The sequence below is a fragment of the Oenanthe melanoleuca genome, chromosome 2 (assembly GCF_029582105.1).
Source record: "Oenanthe melanoleuca isolate GR-GAL-2019-014 chromosome 2, OMel1.0, whole genome shotgun sequence".
NCBI lineage: Eukaryota > Metazoa > Chordata > Aves > Passeriformes > Muscicapidae > Oenanthe > Oenanthe melanoleuca.
In genome coordinates this window covers 35,707,879-35,728,663 of record NC_079335.1, presented here as the reverse complement: position 1 = coordinate 35,728,663, position 20,785 = coordinate 35,707,879, and the positions used below count along the sequence as shown (strand labels likewise).

Sequence of the window (20,785 nt, the reverse complement as noted above, 5' to 3'; positions counted from 1 at the left end):
ACACTTCATGGTTTAACAGCACTGTATAGTTCCACAGTACTATTGGTGTCCTCTTCACTTATCATTAGCCTTAGTGTGTGAGTCACCTGAAAATGCATGCTCAATCCTGCACTAAACTAACACAATGGATTCTGAAGCATTTAATAAAGGAAGAAATACTGCAGGGATGTTACACTATTCAAATTATCTCTACATACTGTTTCAATTTATTTTTGCTTCTTTTTTCTTTTTCTTTTTTTTACATTCAGTTATTATACATTGCCTGAGAAAGCATTTGTTCTAGTTCCTATGGAAACATATGCATAGATGTAATGCACACAATCAAGGGTAAAATCTTTGAGGTGCTGTAAAATAAAAGCAATTAAACAATATAAATATAAATACTAGGGGGAAAAAAATCTTGATTCTAGATAGGTTATTGTCCAAAAATTGTAGTAAAGGCATGAACCCCATTCATTTTTTTCTCATTAAAAATCACAGATGAATAATCCAATTAATATACACTTGTGGAACTATCTGCTTTTATGTTCCCCTAGCAAAATGTACAAAATGGTCTTCATTTCCAGTTGTATTCTCCATTGACTGCTGCAGAACACTGTCCTAAGAGATTGTCTTTAAATAATAAATGATGCATAGTGTACAGAAAGGGGAATCCTAACTGTGGAGTATTTCTAGCAGCAGCAGAAGCTACCTGCTGGGAAGTACCATATGTTTCATGTGGAATGCCACATGTAAGGCTGTCCAGATAGGTTGCAAAGAATGAGGAAATGGCATCATCCAAATGAAGTGTAAGCTAATTCCAATTTTTCATTCGTTGATCATAGCTTACTCTGAGGTGTGAATCAAATAACTTGAGGAAATCCCCCTTGAGTTTCTAAACCACTTCAGTAAAATATTTTAGTCTATCTTCAGTAAAGAATTAATTTCTTAATGTTGGGTTGCTTGAATATGTATGAAGATAATATCAAGACACCATTTCCATGCAAGCCAGGAGCTCATTGATTTTTCATTAAGGAAGGGGATAAATCACTCAAATAATAAGAGTACCTCCAGTGCATTCCCACAATTCCTCCCTTAAGCACAAGTCAGAAATTTCTTCCTGAGATTCAGTAGAAAAGAATCACCTCAACCGCTTTAGCAAACATAATATTTTTGGATATTCTCCAGAATATTAGTAAGCCACAGCAGCAGTGATTTGAAATGTATAGTACAGTTTTGAAATGTTCTTTTGTGGGTGAGGAAATCCCAAGTGCCCAGGGCCAGCTGTATCTGGCACTACAGACAGCTCAGTGGATGAGCCACATTCTTCTCTGCTTCATACATTGAAATGACACTTGGTCATTTGGATCGAATTGGAGCTCTCCAATAATTTTTTTCTTTTTTGTAAAAAGTTGGGAAGAGTTCAGGAGAAAGTAAAATTTACTATTTTTTAAAGATCTCTGTTATACCAATGAATTGCATGAGCGTTCAGCTGCCAAAAGGTGCAGAGCTGCAATCACTGGCATCCATCCACAGTTCTGGATTCTGACTCCAGAAATATGCACATATATTATATGTAGTCATTTAAATGAGACTTCAGGAGCACAAGTAAAGTATTTAGAAATGTCTGTAAGGAAAGCAAAATAGATTTTATGTACTATTTTCAGAAAGCACTAACAGAGTTTTCTGAGCAGAGATATGTGTCAGAACAGCATTATATCATCATGAGACAGTTTTACCTGTTTTGATAAATATGTACATATATATATGTGTATATGTGTGTAGGTGGATATATACATCCATATGGATGGGTATGTAGTTGAATATATACATATTTTGGTTCAAACTCAGGTATATACAGACTCTCCTTAACTTTGAATTGATTTCCAGACTGATAGTTAGAGAGTTTTCAAAGGCTAGTTCACTACTGCCTGATCACTTTCTGTTTTACCAATACAATTAATGTTAAGTATTTCCACCATTAATTCAGAACATTCAGACTAGATATATGGAAGAATTTTTTACAATGAGGATGGTGAAATACTGGAAGAGGTTGTGCAGAGAAGAGCCAGGTGCCCCATCACTAGAAACAAAAGATCAGCAGACTGATCTAGATGAAGATGCTCCTGCTCAGTGCAGGGGATTGGAGTAGAGGGCCTTTAAAGATTTCTTTGAAACTAAGTTATGCTATGATTGGGTGATTCTATGAATACTGTATGCAATATCACATATTTAAAAGAAAAATTTAAAATATATACACACACATACACTCATTTGTGCAACTATGTACAAGTTCAACAAGGGCCAGTGCCAGATCCTGCACCTGGGGAAGGGTGACCTGCTGCACCAGCCCAGGCTGGGGCTGACCTGCTGGGGAGCAGCTCTGCAGAGAAGGGCCTGGGGTCCTGCTGGACAACATCTGCCCATGGGCCAGCTGTGCCCTGGTGGCCAAGAAGGCCAATGGTGTCCTGGGCTGCATTAGAAGGGCACTGCCAGCAGGTTGGGACAGCTGATCCTGCCCCTCTCTCAGCCCTGGTGAGGCCACATCCAGAGTGCTGTGTCTGCTCTGGGCTCTCAGGACTGGAAGGAAGAGTCACTACTGGCAGTGGGTTACAAAGGTCATCAGGGAACTGGAGCATCTCTCTTATGAGGAGAGGCTTTGGGAGCTGGGCCTGTCCAGAATGGAGAAGAGATGAATGAGAGGAGAACTGCTCAATGCATGCATTACATTACAATATGTTGGGTGGGTGTCAAGAGGATAGAGCCAGACTCTGCTTGGTGGTCCCCAGTGACAGGACATGGGGTAGTGGGTACAAACCCAAACACAGGCAGCTCCACCTGAGTTTGAGGGGGAAAAAGTCTTTAAAGGAGGCAGGGCACTGGAACAGGCAGCCCAGAGAGGCCATGGAGTCTCTTTCTGTAGCTATTCACCAACAGCAAGCTGCTGTAGGTGAACCTGCTTTAGCAGGTGGGTTGGGCTACACAGTCTTCAGAGGTCACTTCCAACCCCAACAAGTCTGATTTTGTGACAGAAGAGAATTATCTTCAAGTATGAATATACTTATAATCATGCAGTTTTCTTTAAACTGGAGATCGTACCTTCCCTTAAGATGTTTTTGTTTACTACTCTAATTAATAATAATCTTATTAAAATGGGATATTAATTCTGATTTTAGGGGTTATATCATTTAATGAGAGCTCCTCAATAGTTCTTAGATCCATGCATTGCTTCCCTACTTCCCAAATACTCAGTATGCCCTTTTTTCCAACTGGCTCATTTTATTCTAGTTTCTACTAACCTAACTTAATATTGATTTTGTTTTAGTCTCCACCTTCCACCTCCTTGGCCTTTCTGTTTAAATTAAATCTGTCTTTAAATGGATGCTATTCCAACCCCCAGTTGCCAGCACCTTAGCCTTTTCACTTAAATTGCATCTATTGTTAAATCAATCTTACTGCAGCATCCAGCCTTGCTCTCTTGAGCTTTCCACTCAACATCACATACAGGCCTAAGTGGTGCCCATTCCTGCCTGTGCCTTTCATCCAGCTGCTCCATTAAAATGAAACCCCTTTACAAATCCATTTTCCACTTCCAGTAGCAATCCTCTTACTTCTTCATTTCTGAATGGCAGCAGCCTCGTGTCTGTTTTAGCTTGTGGAGCTTAAAAAGAAACTTTTCAGACTTCCACTCTTCTGTGTAAATGCCATGTCTCCCAAATCTTAACTGCCATGCAGATAGGTTATCCTAATTTCTGGGTCTCAGCTGAAGTGACATCCATTTCATTGTCAGCAAATCATGTCTAAGAGCTCTGTCATTAACAACTGCTGTCTTTGCTGTGGGAAGCCTAAGCCTGGAGCAAATCATGTGCCCCTGTAATGCAGGGGTGTGCTGAGCCAAGGGGGGCACAGGATTAGCCAGGCTCTATGCTGGGCTGTAAACTGGCTGTATGATGGGAATTCAGTGAACAGTTACACTGGGACAGCCATACCCACAGCTCCCCTGACATGATGTGTACCTCGAGCTGTTTGACAGACCTGCAGATGAATTAGCAGCTCCAGTGGTCAGAGTTCTCAGTGCCTTTTCCTTTATGCCCATGCCTGGCCTGCAAGAGAGACGGTGAGGCTTCATCTCAGAAGACAGAAAATACCTCCTTTGTTTTTAGAGATAATAGCCTCAAAAAATGAAACAGATCTGTGCAGGCCACCTGAGCTGAGAGACTGCCACTGATTTTCCCTGGAGATAAGGTTTGTTCACAATTCCAATAGCACTAAGCTTTGAAATATAGCAGCAGAAAAGCCAAAGCTGCTTCTTTATTGTTTTAATGGAGAATCCATGACAAAAATCATACAATATGGGTCCCTTTTAATCTAATGTATGTAGCCATACATTGTAGCCTTAGAGGATATTCAAACTACCTAGAAAAGTGGGTACTATAAATTCAAAAAGAGATGGCTAACCAGCACAAGTCAGTGAAGTACAATGAACCAACTCATGAATTTCAGGTCATAGTCAGGTAAATTTTGAAGATAATTTTATTTGGTAATGGAAAGTTTCTCAAGATGTGGCAAAATTAAAAAAAAAAAAAAAAAAAAAAAGTTGAATAAACATTAACTTTATACATCTTTGAAAATCTCAGGTCTGAATGTCATAAATCTAAAGGCAAGCAGCATCTACCACCAAGAAAAATTGTCAGTTTTGTTTGGAAGAGAAAGGGATAACCAATGATTACTGAGAAGATCAAAGCAAGAGAAAGACCCTTGCAAATAAAGTATCACAAGAATTTCTTAGAAGAACTGCAGTCACAGAGCAAGAGAAAGGAGAAGTTATTAAGTCAGTTGGTCAGAGCATGGTGCTAATTAACACCAGGGTTGTGGGTTTGATCCCTGTATGGGCCTCTCACTTAAGAGCTGGACACAATGATTCCTGTGGGTGCCTTCCAACTCAGAATATTCTGTGACTAAAATATTGAAACTAATTTAGGTGATGGTTGGTAAACACTTTATCCTGTGAAATTCTTAACTCTTCTTTAGTTCTCTTTACTGTGTTTCTGATGTAATCACAACTTCGGCCTTTCATAAAGTAACCTTTATAAATTCCTCCTGTTTTAAACTTGGACTTGTTGTCTGTATATTGTGCTTTCTAGATTTTCTAGCTGTGCTGTTTCAACAGCCTTGATGGTTTCTGTATATAAGATAAACAAGATTTATAGCAAGAGGTGTTGTCTTAATAAATCAGGAGATACAGCTGTTGTGGTTTTCCAGCTGGACCAGTTGGTCAAATAAAATATATTGCCTGTTCCTAGAAAAGCTGTTTTTCAAAAAGGCTACATTATATTTATTGCATTTAGTCTGTATTGCTGATATGCTTTATTAACTCTGTATCATAACAAGTCTCTCTCTACCAGTGCACTGTGGTTTGTGCCATAGCTGGACTCACTTTAAACTTAATTTGACATTATTTTGCATTGAATCAGTAAATATACAGTTGGATTTGCTAGCAGAAATTTAATCTCAGTTTATCTGTGTTCTTCTCAATATCACGGACTAGATACAGCAAAATTAAGCAATACTGTGTGACTCTCACCATTTATATGATGGCTCTTATTTCTTGGCATTGATTTCTACTCATTCTCTTTTCCTCTTTAATCATGACAATGTGTTATTTTGGGGGACTGAAATTCTAGAGTTACAAGGTTTTCAGAAAAGTGTATTTTTACTTCATCTTTCTTTGGGGAGAGATTTTTTATGGATGAGGGCAATATTGCATTATCTTTCTTTTTCATTAGCAGATTGATTCACTGGTGGCTTCAAAGTGAGTATTAATCCTGTCACAGGCTCTACTCCAGACATTCATCTTGCTCCTAATATGAAATGATACCACTTTCTAACAATGAGAAAACTATTTTCCTGGCAATCATGTTTGCTAACACATGTGATATTTCTTTTTTCTCTCCATCATATATGAGAAGACCACTGGTTATTGCAAGCTCCCATTTTTAGAACTCTACCTTCTCAGCTCTATTTTCAAAGCTGAAGAAGTAGACATTTTATGTTTTGGGGTGTTAAGGAGCTAATTTGAATCAGTGACAGAGATGGCAATACCAAAAGCAATATTAAGAGATGAGAAAGTTGACTTGAATGTGAAGATAAAGCAGGGAAAAAAATCAATAAAAATATGAGGAGCAATAGATTTCCTCATTTGCAGAGAAACACTCACAGAGCCAAATGGGTACTCATGGATGCACTTGGAAGTGATTAAGTAGTAAACTTAGCAGATATGTCCACAATAGCTCTGAAATGCTGCATGGTCATGTATTCTGGGGTAGAATGAGGGTACCATAGAAGAATTGGTAGTGCACTTACTGGGGCTGGAAAAGGCTTACATAAACAAAAGATTGCTCTGCTGGCTTCCTCACCTTGAAAAACTAAAAGCAAAAAGAACCAGAAGATTAGAGCTTGATGATTTGTACTCATTCACAGAGATAAAAAATTAAAAGGAAGATACTGAGAATCTGGAGATCACCAGAGATTTATCCTCTTCTGTTTCCTATCTGTAGACTTTGATTCAGAGAAGGCACAGTAGGACCACAGGCTTCTGCTGGGAGGGATGCTCTGCTGGGATGAGAGGAGGGCTCCATCAGTGCTGGGGAAAGCATTGCCTGCTTAGCAGAGGAAAAAGGCAGTTTGGATCTAAAGACACTAAAACCCTGGGAGGTTTGTGGTAGAAAACTTTGGGGTCTGCCACCTCAAGGACTGAAGCAGAGCACCCCTAAGGGAGGTGTGGCTGTGAGTGCAGTGTAGATGCAGGGTGGGGAGTGTATACAGTGCCCCACACAAAGGAGCAAATGTCACGTGGTGAAGCAGGATTTCTACTCAGAATGTCATGAGGGCAAAGGCAGGATGATAAATGAAAAGGAGGAAGAGGAAATGGCCTCATCTGGAATAGAAAAAAATGTTTAATTGTGTTAATGGCTTTGATGTCATAAAGTGAAAAATAGCATCAGATCAGTACTCTTTTGAAAAAGCTGACACCTGACCTCTGAGGCTATTGGAAATACAAGTTTTAGCATCTGTAGCAAGTTCAAGATATCAAATCTTTTGAGTTTAAGATGATAGTTCTGTACCTGGCTCCCAGCAAAGTCAGCTACTAATAAAGGAAGGGCCAGGGAAGAAGGAGACTTCCCTGACTGACAGCAAAGGACATTAACAGGCAGGCATGTTAAGCAGATTTTAAAGCAAATAAAATAGTGTTATAAAGAAAAGAAATATTGCAACATAGCCTGAATGTTGCAGAGTTTTAGTCAGCCAGACCTTTGAAGTGGATGTGTATGATTCCCTTTATAGAAAACTTCCCCAAAATACTGCAACACAAAACTCATAAAAGGCAGAATTAATTGCATTACAAACCAGCACACTTTTAAAATGGAAAACTCAAAGTTACTGGATCATACAGAAGAGGAATGAGAAGCTTATAGCATTTCCTTCATTGTTTTCTATGTCTGTGTAGTTGGAGGATCATTTGAGTCTCAGCCAAGTTTCTGGCTTCTTGATTTGCACATATTCTGCTTGGCTTCCCAAGTTCTTTCCATTGTCTCTAAGACCTGCATGGTTTGCTGCTCCCCACTGCAGTCTCTGCTTGAGGAGCAGGCTGGCAGCTCCTTCCCTCTCTGTGCCATGAACAGAGACACACTCCTGAAGGTCCAAGGCTCACTTCACTTTATATGAGACAAGTAGAGATACCAACACATGAAGCAAACAAATATCATGTCATAGAGGACGATAGTAGCAAATTTCAGAACCAGTCTTTCATCCCTATGAAGGTGGGAAGCTGGAAAAATCCAGAATCACTCAGTGATAATGTCCTGGTTTGAAGGACAGGTATCTGCCAATAAAGGCAGGAGCTTCTCTTTGAAATGGAGAATGTAAACCCCTCCCTCCAAATTATTATAATTTTGAAATTAAGGGGCTCTCAGGCAAAGATATGGGAGTTAGGAATAACAGTTCTTTACTAGGAAAATTAAAATAGAAATACAGTATTACAAAGAACAATCCCAACCTGTCAGAATACAACCTGACACCCTGTCAGTCAGTCAGGGTGTTGGCAGCAGTCCCATTAAATGGTGGCTGCATCCTCCTGCAGTGGCAGATGTGGTTCAGCTGAAGCAGTGCTCCTGTAGAAGGTGCAGGGATGATGTGGAAAGGTCTGGCTTTCCTCTGGAATCCAGTGGGAAGAAGGTACCTTTCCGTCCAAAATCTCAGTATTTTATCTAGGTAGGAAAGGCTTGGCTCCTCCCCCTGGCTGGAGCATCTCCCAGTGGGATGATGTAATTTTATCAGTCATGCAGTGGGACTCAATGGCCCAGCAGCAGGTGATATCTTCCTGCATGGAGGATGGGCTGTGGAAAAGATAAAAGATAATGATTGCCTCACCTGGTTTAAAGATGGCCCATTAGCAGATGGTATGTGCCATGGAAATAAGGAATCACTGCCCCACCCAGCTTCAACAGATGGTGATAAAATACACATTTCTGGCCACATCCTGTATTGCAACCCAAGACAGATAAGAAGAATACCTGCAATCCTGTAACCTACTTTTATAAAATAAAATTAATGTTCTGTTGTGAATGGATGATGTGAACTTTCTTCAATACATAGAAATCCTTTCCTTCAAATGTCACCTGTGTTCTAATATGTCATGTATTTGATCTTGCAAATACTTTTCTCTGGGAATTTTATCTTTAATTATTCATTAGGGTTGAACCGGTTCAGCATTATTTTTAAAAATAGGGAACATTCATTTCTCATACTAAAATATCAGTGGCTTGTAGTTAAGGTTAGAAAAAGCAGCTGTGATATTCTTGGATATATAATAACAAGGCAGCCATAAATACTTAAGTGTTGCCTCAAAAATAAATAATTGGATCATACTGACAAATAGCTGAAGCCAAAGGAAATTCTATGGATACAAAGAAAGGACAGGAACAGAGACCTATGGGACTCAACTGATAGGAAAAAAAACCCCCTAACAACTTGAAAGAACAAGACACCTAACCTGCAACCTAGCAATGAACTGCAAGTGGAATAGATCAATTCCAGTCGTTCTGAGCATCTGACTGAACACTTTTGGAAGAATGCTGTAGTTTATGGCATCAAACCCAGCAGTAATATAGAGGCACACTAATACATAGCGTGTATTCCTGCATCAGAATACCTAAAAAAGATCAAAGCATAACTTCAAAAAGCAGATTCAGAGTTCTGTCTCTTTTGAAGTCAACTTGGAGAGATTTATTGTGAAGATCACATGTCTGGAGGTGTGACTGAAGCTGTAACAGCCTTCTGTACAATAGTCTTGGGACTATTTGAGTTGCCATTTTAGTGTGTAAATTGGATGATTAGTGATTAGAACTCAATGGCTTGTTTCTCTCCCAATATTGTGTGAATGTAATTGATAGATGTCATTTTTGGGCATTTAATGTCTTTTATGCATAGTTTATTTTTCCCTTCCAGGCTTAATTTGTACATAGGCAGTATAGTAACTTCAAGAGGGAATCACAGAACATTCTGCACCAAAAAGGAATAGATCAAACAAGGGTGCCAGAAAGTGAAAAAGAAGTAATTAGTGAAGACTAATTTTTACCAATTTTATATCTCTGATTTTCCCACTGTATTAAAAATTATCTAGGAAGTTCTAATTAGAATTGTTTACAATTTAGTTTGGTCATATGCAGGAAGAAAACTACCCTTCACTGTATTTGAAATCTCAGACTAGAACTAGCAGTAGCACCCTTAAATACAAGCCTCAGAAAAAAACCCCAAACAAACACAAAACAAAACAGCTTTATTTGTTGGAAATGTTTTTAAATACAACTTCCATATACTAGTATTCTCACTAAGATGTCAGCATTTTCATTAAAATGAGGAACAGAAAAATATAGAGACCTATAAAGGAAGAAAATGTATCATCAGGCATAGTTTAAATTGCATTGCTGAAGAATTACAGAAGTCACAGCCAGCTATGCTGACATGATGGGGTGGTTGATGCTCAAGCTGATAAGTATTTAGGGAGAGTACAGTATAACATTTTAAAGTAAAATGGAAAACTACTTCTCATCAACTTAAACTTTGAATGTGGGTTGGCAGATAGCACAATGTCAGGAAAAATGAATGTTTTCTAAAGCCTAAAGGAAAAAATTTATACATTACTGCAGCATAAGGTATATTTTTTTATAAAATACTAAATTAGTGATAGTAAACTTTTAGTAAATATTACGTGGTAGTTAACCTTTTCCTGCACACTTTATGAGTGATAACCATAGTTTTCTAGGGACTTTTACCATGTAGTGGCCAGGAGTCCTTAATGACTTGAAAGTGACTGAAAAATACTTACTTTTAAGGGGAAAAAACCCAGCAAAACACCATAATCAGGCAGGCTGTCACTTAGCATCCCTAATGGGATGTTATGGCTGTAAATAGGTTTCAAAGGCATGGCACAAAGATTTTTGAAAGATGCTTTCAGATTTGGAATGACTGGGGAGGTCTGGGTTAAGAAGGTTTAATTTTCACTTCCTAACATTTTAGATCTTCTTCATGCTTCCTTCATCCTGCTGGGCAGTCCTATCCTTGGAGAATAAATTATATTGATATCTTGCATGTCGCATCACTGGTGAAATGAGGAGAGAGTTCAGTAGCAAGGATCATAATACAGATAAAATTTCCATCCCGGTGCCCTTTCTAAGGCAGCTTCTGACAGGATCCTTCCTTCAGTGCAGCCCTGTAGACAAGTGTGGTACTTACATGTTACAAGGTAGAGCAAGTGTTTAAAATTATGATCTATCCCACTGGTAAAGACTTAGAAGAAAATCTGGTGCAAATATCTTAATAATTACTGTGGAACATTGAAATATTCCCCTTCTAGCTTCCAGTAATAAAAATTTAAGTAAAAGGTTGTCTCTTAGAAATTTTCTACCACTTTATCCTGTTTTAACCCGATTACCATCTGCCATTACTTTATAGAGACAGAGCAGCAATCAGAGTGCTACAAATGATTACTGATGTCTCTTCTTCTCACTTTCTTAATTGTCCTGCACACATTTCCCCTCCTTTAGTCCCCTGCATAAGTGAGAAGCTATTCCTGTGACCCTGCAATGAATGGAATGTGTGATTCTTGTGCTGCATGACTTGAGGCTTGGGTGCTCAGGCTTAGCATGAGAGGGGAAAATGGGTAGTGCTGGCTCCAGACAGACAGCTGGGTCAGTCTGGCTCGTGCAGAGAAGGGTGAGAGGGCAATGGATCTCTTGAGGATGGGAGGCAACTGGAAAAGCAGTTTTTTCAGGGGAAAACATGCTTATCTGGAAAGTTTGTGTAAGCTACAAATGCAAATACTGTAAAGTCCATAGTTTGGACTTTATGCTGCAGTACTGACTTGTCATCATTCCCCCCGTTTTGCTTCCTCTTTGTAAATGATTTTGGTTCCTTTTCTGCTCTTTACACGCTCCTCAGTTGCATACCTTCCCTCAATGAATGTAATTGCATTGATATATTGCCATTCAAAAAAATCTCAGTACAAGGAAAATAATTCAATGGAAAATACTATTTGGCATCCCAAAGGTTAAGAAAATCTTCTGTGCATAAAACTACAAGTTTGAGCAGCTGCTAGTCTGCCTCTGTCTTGGAAAGGGGACAGCTGGAGGTGCTAACCATTGGAGCCATCAGCTTTGGTTCTTACTTCCATTTATAAAATGGGGAGGCAAGCATCAATAGGATCTAAGGTGTTCCAGACCAGGAGACTGCAGGATTTACTAAGAATTGTGTTATTGCCATATTGCTGCTCTCTTCATACTCTGCACCTCCAGACATGCCTTGAATTTTCCAGCTTTGAAAGAAGAAATTAGTAATATACCAATGAGCTGACAAGCTCTGGCAGCTGTTTGCACAAGACCTGCCAGCAGGTCAATGGGATATTGCCAGAGAAGCTGAGAGGGTGGAAAAGGAGAAAGGATTTTTTTTTTCCTGAGCTCTGATTCTTTTAGGCTAACTTCAAAGGAAAGCAAATTTTAACTTGCATATGGGTGAATGCACCAGATAAACAGCAGTAAGGCAACCCAAGAATAACCCTCAGAATTACTGATGACAGTGGATACACTTTCTTCAGCCAGCAGCATGCTGCACTTTTCTCACCCAGGCAGATTATGACAACCATTCCTCTGCTATGGGCCGTGAATGAATGAGCATCACTTTAATGGACTGCCTGGGTGGACAGCCTGCACAGATTTGCACTTCCAAGCACAGCAGGTAGTGAACTCTAAAGGAACACTTCACACTGGCCATTAAGCATCCAGCATGGCCACAAAACTGAGGTGACACAAGGAGAGAGCAATTCCCTGGGAACAGGGATCATGTTTTGCAGCCAGCTGCAGATAAAATAACCAGCTCCTGCTGTAACCTGCTATTATCTGTGGGATGCTAAAAATCCTCTCCCTAGGATTTTAAGTTTCTCTCTGCATGACTGTAGTTAATGACTGGACTACATGGGGTGTTCATTATTTAGTGACTGAATATCCCTACTGCTGACAAGTTGTGATTGTTGGTTTGGTTTGTTTTTATTTTTAAATTTAAAGCATAAATCTTAAAGCATAAAGTATAGAACACTTTTAAAATTGAACTTTCTTCCAGGCTTATGCAACTTTCTGAAACTAATTAATGCAGTCCTGTGAATCTATGACAGAAATTATCCATAATCCATTAACCAGGCAGAAATAAACAAAAACAATTATTTTATATAATCCTTAAACCATTATTTTCCTCTTGGAAAACCTACATAAATGTTGCTGTTACTTACTGTTGGCCAATTAAATAGAAGTATGTATGCATCCAAAAGTTCATTCAGTGTAAAGTTTTAAGATATTTGATGCCTGCTTACACTGAAATATATGTAATAATGTATTTGCCTGAAACAAAAATAAAAATTCAATTTTCTGTGTTTAATGGCCACTTGTGGTCTTAGTCCTGGAAGGCTACTAATTATAAGGGATGAAAATATCAGGGAAAATCAAAATGAATTTTGAAAACTAAAAGTAACTTATAATTCAAATAATTGATGATGAATCTTCATATTAAAAAGCTACAAGCCATAAAATAGAGCCTATAATGAAAAGACACGTCTATGCTGTCAATCATTAATATATCTCAACTTCATTTCTTGCTCGAAAAGATTTGTTGGTTGAAAGGCTAGTTACTTTAAATTCTCTCCCTGATTGCAATTGCAGATAATGCTTGTGACTGCTGAGAGGAATGACACGTGGTTCTGAAGTGGTGAATTGCCTAAAAAACATTCTTTTATTTCCTTGTGTTAACATGTGCTCAATTTAAAAAAAAAAAGACAAAACAAAAAAACCTCCAGACCATTGGAAATTGGGGAAAACTAAAGAATATAGCAAAAAACAAACACCAAAAAACAAATTAAAATCACTGTGGACATGACTTATTCTAAAAAATTATTCAGTAAATATGTAATGTATTAGACATGTAGCATGTAGCTCTGAGGTTCCCAGCACATGAAGGAGATCAATCTGTTAAAGCACATCCAGAGGAGGGACACCAAGTAAATTAGAGGGATGGAGCACCTCTGCTCTGAGGAAAGGCTGAGAATTGGGATTGTTCAGCCTGGAGAAGAGAAGGCTTCAGGGTGACCTAACTGTGGCCTTCCAGTACCTGAAGGGAGCCTAAAAGAAAGAGGGAGAGGGATGTTTTATAAGAGCATGGATGAGGAGGAATGGCTTCAAACTGAAAGAGAGTAGGTTTAGAGTAGATTTTAAGAGGAAACTGTTTATTGTGAAACTGAGGAGACACTGAAGCAGGTGGCCCAGAGAGGCTGGATGCCCCATCCCTGGAGGTGTTCAAGGCCAGGTTGGATGAGCAGCCTGCTCTAGTGGGAGGTGTCCCTGCCTATGGCAGAGGGGTTGGAACTAGATGATCCTTAAGGTCTTTCCCAACCCAAACCATTCTGTGATTCTGTGGTTTAAAGGTCAACTTTTACAACAGTTCATCTGCAAATATTTCCTGTGTAAGGATTTGATCCCATTAGTGCTGAAGTAAATTTTGATGCATGTTATGGCATATAATGACAATATTCTGAAGGAGAGCTGCAACATGAAAGAAATACAGTAGAAAGAGGAGGTGCAGATAGGCTGGGGCAGGCACTAGGGGCAAGCTCTTCAGCACATTATATCCTGCTCAGACAGTTTTAGGAGTCTTGGGGAAGAGGTGATGCTGTATGATTGAAGTACATCAAGCTCAGTTTTCTGAAATCAACAGGAGCATTTCCACAGATTTCAGTGGGTATTTCATTAGTCTGTCAATCTCTGAGCCTCGTTTTCCTGTCACCTCACCCTGGATAAGCACTGTTTGTTGGTCTACCTAGTGCACACATTGTCTGGGAAAAAACTGCTTTTCTTCATTCATTGCTCATAGAGAAATAGCACAATGAGTACCAAAAGTCTGCTTAGGACTTTTGTATATATGCCTATATATAAATAAGTGAAGGAGGTTGCTTTCCATGCAACCAAGGAACACTACTGTACTGTGAATTTGTCAGCTCTGGACATGTCTGCAAAAGGCCCTTGGAAATCAATAGAATAGTCTTTTCCACAAACCTGCCTTTAAGATTTCTAAGATAGCTTGAAATTGTGGCCTCCTGGAGCTGCTTGAAATCTTAGCAAAATAACAAAAATACAAGACTCAGACTAAAGTATCTTTTATAAAAATCATTATCACCATAGAAGGAACTAAAAACTTCTCAAGAGCACATTATTTCTCACACAGAAAGTAGAAGGATTCTGAAAAGGTGTCCTGACCCCACAAGTGCATCCAGAGAAGATGCTGCTGCTTTTCTGTATTTAGTGATCACTTGTTTATTCTTAGCTCAGCTCTCATGCCTTTGGGTTTTTGTGATGCTTTTCTACAAGTCCATTGAGCCTGAAGAGTTTAGGTGAAATTAGGTTCACAAGCTAAACCATTTCCATTGCCTAAATTTCTAAACACTTATAAAGGAGTTTAAGGGGAATTATTTTAAAATTATATATATGATATATATTATATGATTTATATAAATATATATTTTATATATATTTATATAAATATATATATTTATATATATAAAATATATATCTGAGATTGCCTTAAAGCCAATCAGCTATTTTATTCCATAATGGTTTCTCTTTACATGCTCTGCACATCCTTGAACACTCATTTTGCACACACACTGGCAGGAGTGTGCAGGTCTGCTCATCCAACTGCTGCCTGTCTTTCCAGGCATGGGGTTAAAGAGACCCCAAGGAGGACAGAGCATGGAGCCTTCTGTAAGATGCAGTTTCCACAGCATCTTTATCTACTTGGTTTATTTCTTGTATGCAAAGCTGTGCATGCACTTACTTTTTTCTTTTTTTTTTTTTTTAGCATAATTTGTCCACATTTCTTTTTCAGTTAACATATTTCATTTCCATTTGTTCATTTCTGGAACTGTTGTATTTTCAGTTGATTTCATAGGTGGACTTGACACCTACTCCTACCGACAGCCCCCCCAGGAACATGTTGAGTTAAAGCCTGTAAAGCCTGTAGGTAAGGTTCTGGTCCCATGGACCACATTAATCCTTCTAACTGAACTAAACTGAAAGCTAACCTTCTCCTAAAATAATTTGGGCATCAGATTACTGATAATTTAATTATACTTTAATTAGAAGTTAATTAAAAATTAATCCACATAAAGCATTCCAGTCAGGACACTTTGTCATTGGTGGCATGTCTGCTAGAGCAAGGATTAGGAGATATCACCTTGTCTGCCACGTCGTGCCTCATCTTAACACAAGGAGAGGCTCTCACTGAAGGATGGAATTGCTTCCTTGCTGAATTTTTAGCAAGAAAAGAGCTGGTTTGTAGCTTCTGCAGCTGCAGAAACCTTAATGAGATTAACCCATTTATAAAACAGCAGTAGTTTTTACATTTGTCTAGCTACTGGAAGAAAAAGTTTTGCTGAAAAACTGCTTGTCAGCTTAAAATCTATCTGTAGAGTTTCACTGGAAGTTCATTATCTCTTTGTCATCACTTATTTGCCTGCACCATGAAAATCACATTTTCATAGATTCTTCCTGCTTTGCTACCTAATGAATAAGTTTGAATGCATATCTATTCTTTTTATTTGGAAAAAATTGGGCTATGGAGAGACATCACTAGTATGTATTTTTTGGCAGAACCTCATATAACTTGAAGTATATGATTTTTTGAAGTATTATTGGTAAACCAGAAGTTGCTAATTTGGAAGTTCTTTATGGCTGGAACTTGTGATGTTGCTCTCTGTCTTTAAATTTACCTTTGGGCCTTTCATGCCTCTTAAATGCAGCATGAAACTCACACACAGCTAATTGACTGAAACTAATTTAATGACTTACTCTATTTTACTTATCAGTTAACAGAATTAGAATGGGTTGAAGGTTTTTCCTGGTGTATGCATGTGTACACGTGCTAGGAGTCTTAATTTAAAATGGACAATTACTAAAAAATTGTTTGGGGTTGGAACTTCGTGACGTTATTAATTTTTGCAGGTTTTAAAAATCTATTTTATTCATTATGCAGCTTTCAATTTGTAGAAATAAACAGAGACAAAATTTTACTAAAAATTTATCTAAACATTATAGAATTATAAAGGCCCAAAACTATGGTGAGCAGAAACAAATAACACATTAAGACAACTAAATAAAATTATGAACCTTCTGACTTTTGACTAAGTACATACTCTACATTGAAGTTTTCTTTAGTAATTTTTCATTAAATGTCTATTTTGCTGCATTTTCTGTCAGGAAGATGACTTCAAAATGGGAATTTGAACCTTCTTAATAAACTGCTAAATTGATATTCAGGAGCAAGAGGGCCATGTCTGCAACATTTACACCTCTGCATAAAAGATTTTAATCTCTAAACCTGCATTCAGATTAGTTGCAAACACCAAGTGCATAAATGTTTAGTACTTTCTTAGCAAACTTGCTATAATTAAAGAAGAAAATAAAAGGACGTATTCATGAAATACTTACAAATACATTCCTGCAAAAAAAAAATTCATTTGTTTTGCAATAGAAAAGTCACAGCATCTGATAATTTGTTCTTTGATAGGAGATTTTCAATAAGTACTGGAGATTAAGAGTTATCTTTCCATTTCCTATGAATTTGTGTCCTTGTACTGCTGGGAGGGCCCTCTCTGGCCTTTTTATTGCTTCAAGGAATATAAAACTGGGACAGAAATTATATTGGGGTTCCTTCTTTATTGATCTTTTGGTTGTATGTACTGAAAGATACAGAGGACCTTTATCTAAGCTGGGAGGGAAATTACTGTTAGTGATCAAAGTCTGAATTAAAAGCCAAATTGCTGGAAATAATTTGGTCAGTGGATTGTGCCAGAACTTTGCAGATGCTTATCTCTCTGCAGCACATGAGCCTTCTTGGCTTCTTTTGGAAAGTTAATTGCTATTTGTATCAGTTATATACAGTCTAAAAATTCTTAGTATCTCTAAAAAGTTACTCCTGGTGTCCAGGCTGTGTAAAACTCCATTTCTGATAGTTAGAATTCTCTTAGAACTGAATAATGCTTGTAAAAACACATTAAAAGCCTTTATAAACGTTATTTTATAGATAAAAGCATGGCTATATTTCCCTTTTCCTCATCCCTTTTGTTTCCCTTGTTTCATTCATAAATTAACTAAGCATAGCCCATAGAAAATACAAGGCTCTGTGGTCTCATCCAAACTAAGACAGTCTGCTTTTATCAAGTGCTCACATTCAGTGTAATGCCTGCTCTGTGCTGCCATAATTATTAATGATTTGCAAGACTAAGATTAGTTTTCCTTCTCACCTCTGAGAAGAAGTTAAATTTGAGCTTGTTCCCATGGGGAGCAGTTTTTAATCCAGCTGTGGATGGTCATGGCTTGTCTGCTTGCTCTTTGTTCTGCCTGTAACTCCATGGGGCTGCAGGACAAGGAGAAGCAGGATCTTTGCTCTCAGGTCTTTGCCATGCAGTTTCAATTAAGATGTGTGTGAGGCAGGAGTCAACAGGGGGAGTAGAAAAGCAATGGTTGTGCTCTCTTTGGGACTAAAGCATATGGATTATAAAGACTGTTGTGCCTGTTTGAATCAAAGTATCAACAGCCAGGTCACTCAGTAATATTAGGAAACACTTCATGTACTGGTATGTGGAAATGAGAAGAGCATGGTGGCTAGAAGGGAAAAATAATAAGCTATATTTTGGCTTGCATTAGAGGTTATTATTGTTAATAATAATTATATGAGGTTGTTATTATTAATAATAATTATATTATAATATATGTTAATAGTATAATGTCATGATCATGCTATAATAAGAGCAATGTACTAATATAATAATGGAAATTGTAATTATAATTGTAATAGTAGTTATAATACTATAATAAAACTACTACAGCTTTGACCAACTCTATCTGGACAGACACTGAATCCCTAATTCCAGTGAAGGATGTCCTTAACCTTTTAAGAACATTACTGATTTGTGCTTGTGGAACTGACCCACTGTATGAGAAACTGCCAATGGAGAGGTCACCACTCCATGATGCTTGTGTGTGATCCTGTCCTGTTTGTATCTTCTCCTGAGACTTTACCCATCATTAAGTTGCTCTGAAAGACCAACACAGATTTTCCAAGATTACACAAGTGAAATGGTTGCAGGGATCCATGTGAGAATGAACAGATTCAGCAGGTGTGTCACTGTGGTAAGGACTACAAATAGTGTGAGTCCAGCTCAAATGTTCCTGTTTGGGATAAGAATGTTATAACTGGGTGAAAATACATCTCTGCTGTTAAAATATACTATGCTAAAATGAATCTATTATTGTATGAGCTTCAGATATGCTTTAGCAACTATGGGACTTCTCCCAAATTTATTTTTTTCTTTTTTTGCATAGTACAAAACTACTGCTTTGTACCCAGCCATTCATTCTTGACCATATAGGTGAGTCTCACAGCTGATGAAATTAGTGACTACATGAGATTTATCCACTTGTTCATTAGTTACTAATCTCTCATGAATTAATGAGAATGTATGAATTTACATCCTACTAATGAGAAGATTAAAAGTATAGATTTTCATTTGTAAGTAATCCTTATCTCCTGTTTTTTAGGTCGAAGTAAGTAATGAACATGGACTCAAGACTTCTGCTGCTGTAGCTGAAGAAACAGATTTTAGAAAAGAAGACCAACCTTGTGACTCATTGTTCTGGAAGAAACCCACCACATCTGTTCCTCACAGCATGTGGATTGTTCTTCCCACAGGCTCAGTGTCATTATCAGCGTTGTTATTTCGTAGATCCTTGTAGATGATCTTGAATTTTTAAATAATTTACTTATATGGACACTTGTAAATTGTAAAATCTTTTCTTTTTTAATTTCAATATTTTTACAATGTTTAGTGTTGAGGCATGAAAACAAAACAACCTGTGAAAAGTAGGAGGAGGGTGGGTCTTTCTCAAAAAATCAGTATTTTTTGACTGAGAGGATAATACTGTGCTTGGTCAAGATTGTGTCGGTAATTTTGACTCCAAAACATGCAGCAGGAGTCAAACCCTAACAGTGTTCAAGAGATCATTTCAATGCTGTCTTTAGAATTCACAATGTCCACTCCTTGCACTGTTTGAAGTGCAGAATGCAGTAGGGATTGGTCTGTGACTCTTCTTAACCAAGCACTAATGCACTGACCCTAATTATTGCAATTCATATGTGACTCCTCCTTTCCTAATCTCTTTTGCCCCAAGTCCATCTTGAGTAGCTGTCTCTGATTTGAAGAGAAGTAGGACAACTGCTTAATGGATGTCCATCTCTAGGAACCCTTACACCCAGGGCTGTTTAGATGTCTGTGATTTGCACATTTTTAAACTCCTTTCCTCCCTTCTCCCAGGAAGAAGCCAAGCATGAATGTACAGTACAAGGCACCAACTGAAGCCTTAGAAGCCTCTGGGGACTAATTTTTCTCTTAATTTAAAAGTAAACAAGCAAAACTGAAAAATGTGTGTAAAAATTTGTAAAGTTATTTGTAAATACTTCTAGACAAAGAACATGTATGTACTGTGGTATTTTGTTTTCTATTCTGTCACCACTAGCATAAAGTGATACACAAAGCTATTTTCTCTGGAGAGCTGGCAGTCTTTTTAACAGAACACTTTGTTTCTTTCATCTTAATTACAATATAAAGTGCTGTGTAGATTTGTATGCCCCAGAGAGTCTCATCTCTCTACAGCTCTGTGTGCCTCGACATTGAGCAGAAACATCAGGAGGGTTTTGAGTCTGTTGGTGGTTTTGCACTTTTCTCACTTAAACATTTCATTGGTGGGACAGCCAGGAAGGCTGTTCCTCCTGATATGGGTTTGTCTACCTCTGCACCAGAGGCTGAACAGATGCCCACAGAGTTCCTCCATAGATACTCTGAGAAATCTTTAGCTGATCTAAATAACATTTAGGTCCTAAATTTGCAATCTTTTGTATTTTCAAGCCTGAGCAGGTGAGAGCTAGAAAAAAGCTTGCCTTGATTCTTTCCCTCCTAAAATCTGTTATTTACCAAATATGAACCTATTTGGGATGCTAATAAATGCAATGGAAGTAGAGTCTAGTATTTTCAGGTGACCAGGGTATCATGGTACATCCACTTGCTTTCTAGCTGGTTAACTTAAAGACCTCACCCACTTTGGAGAAAACACAACCTGAACTTTGGTTAACCTTCCCTGAAACTGAGTATGGTGTA

At 38.1% G+C, this 20,785-nt stretch overlaps 1 protein-coding gene across 2 annotated transcripts in view; it reads left to right on the top strand.

The window, feature by feature from the left end:
• The window catches only part of NKAIN3 (sodium/potassium transporting ATPase interacting 3), a 328,068-nt gene extending 307,900 nt beyond the window's left edge, over nucleotides 1-20,168 (top strand). Inside the window, exons 6-7 of one of the 2 annotated variants that reach the window (XM_056484371.1) lie at nucleotides 15,511-15,594; nucleotides 19,173-20,162. In XM_056484371.1, coding sequence (XP_056340346.1) covers nucleotides 15,511-15,594; nucleotides 19,173-19,186 — 98 coding nt within the window. In that variant the 3' untranslated portion in view covers nucleotides 19,187-20,162. Of the gene's footprint in view, nucleotides 1-15,510; nucleotides 15,595-19,172 lie in introns of both variants that reach the window. The other variant, XM_056484372.1, reaches the window with a different exon arrangement.
• The last annotated feature ends 617 nt before the right edge of the window (nucleotides 20,169-20,785 follow it).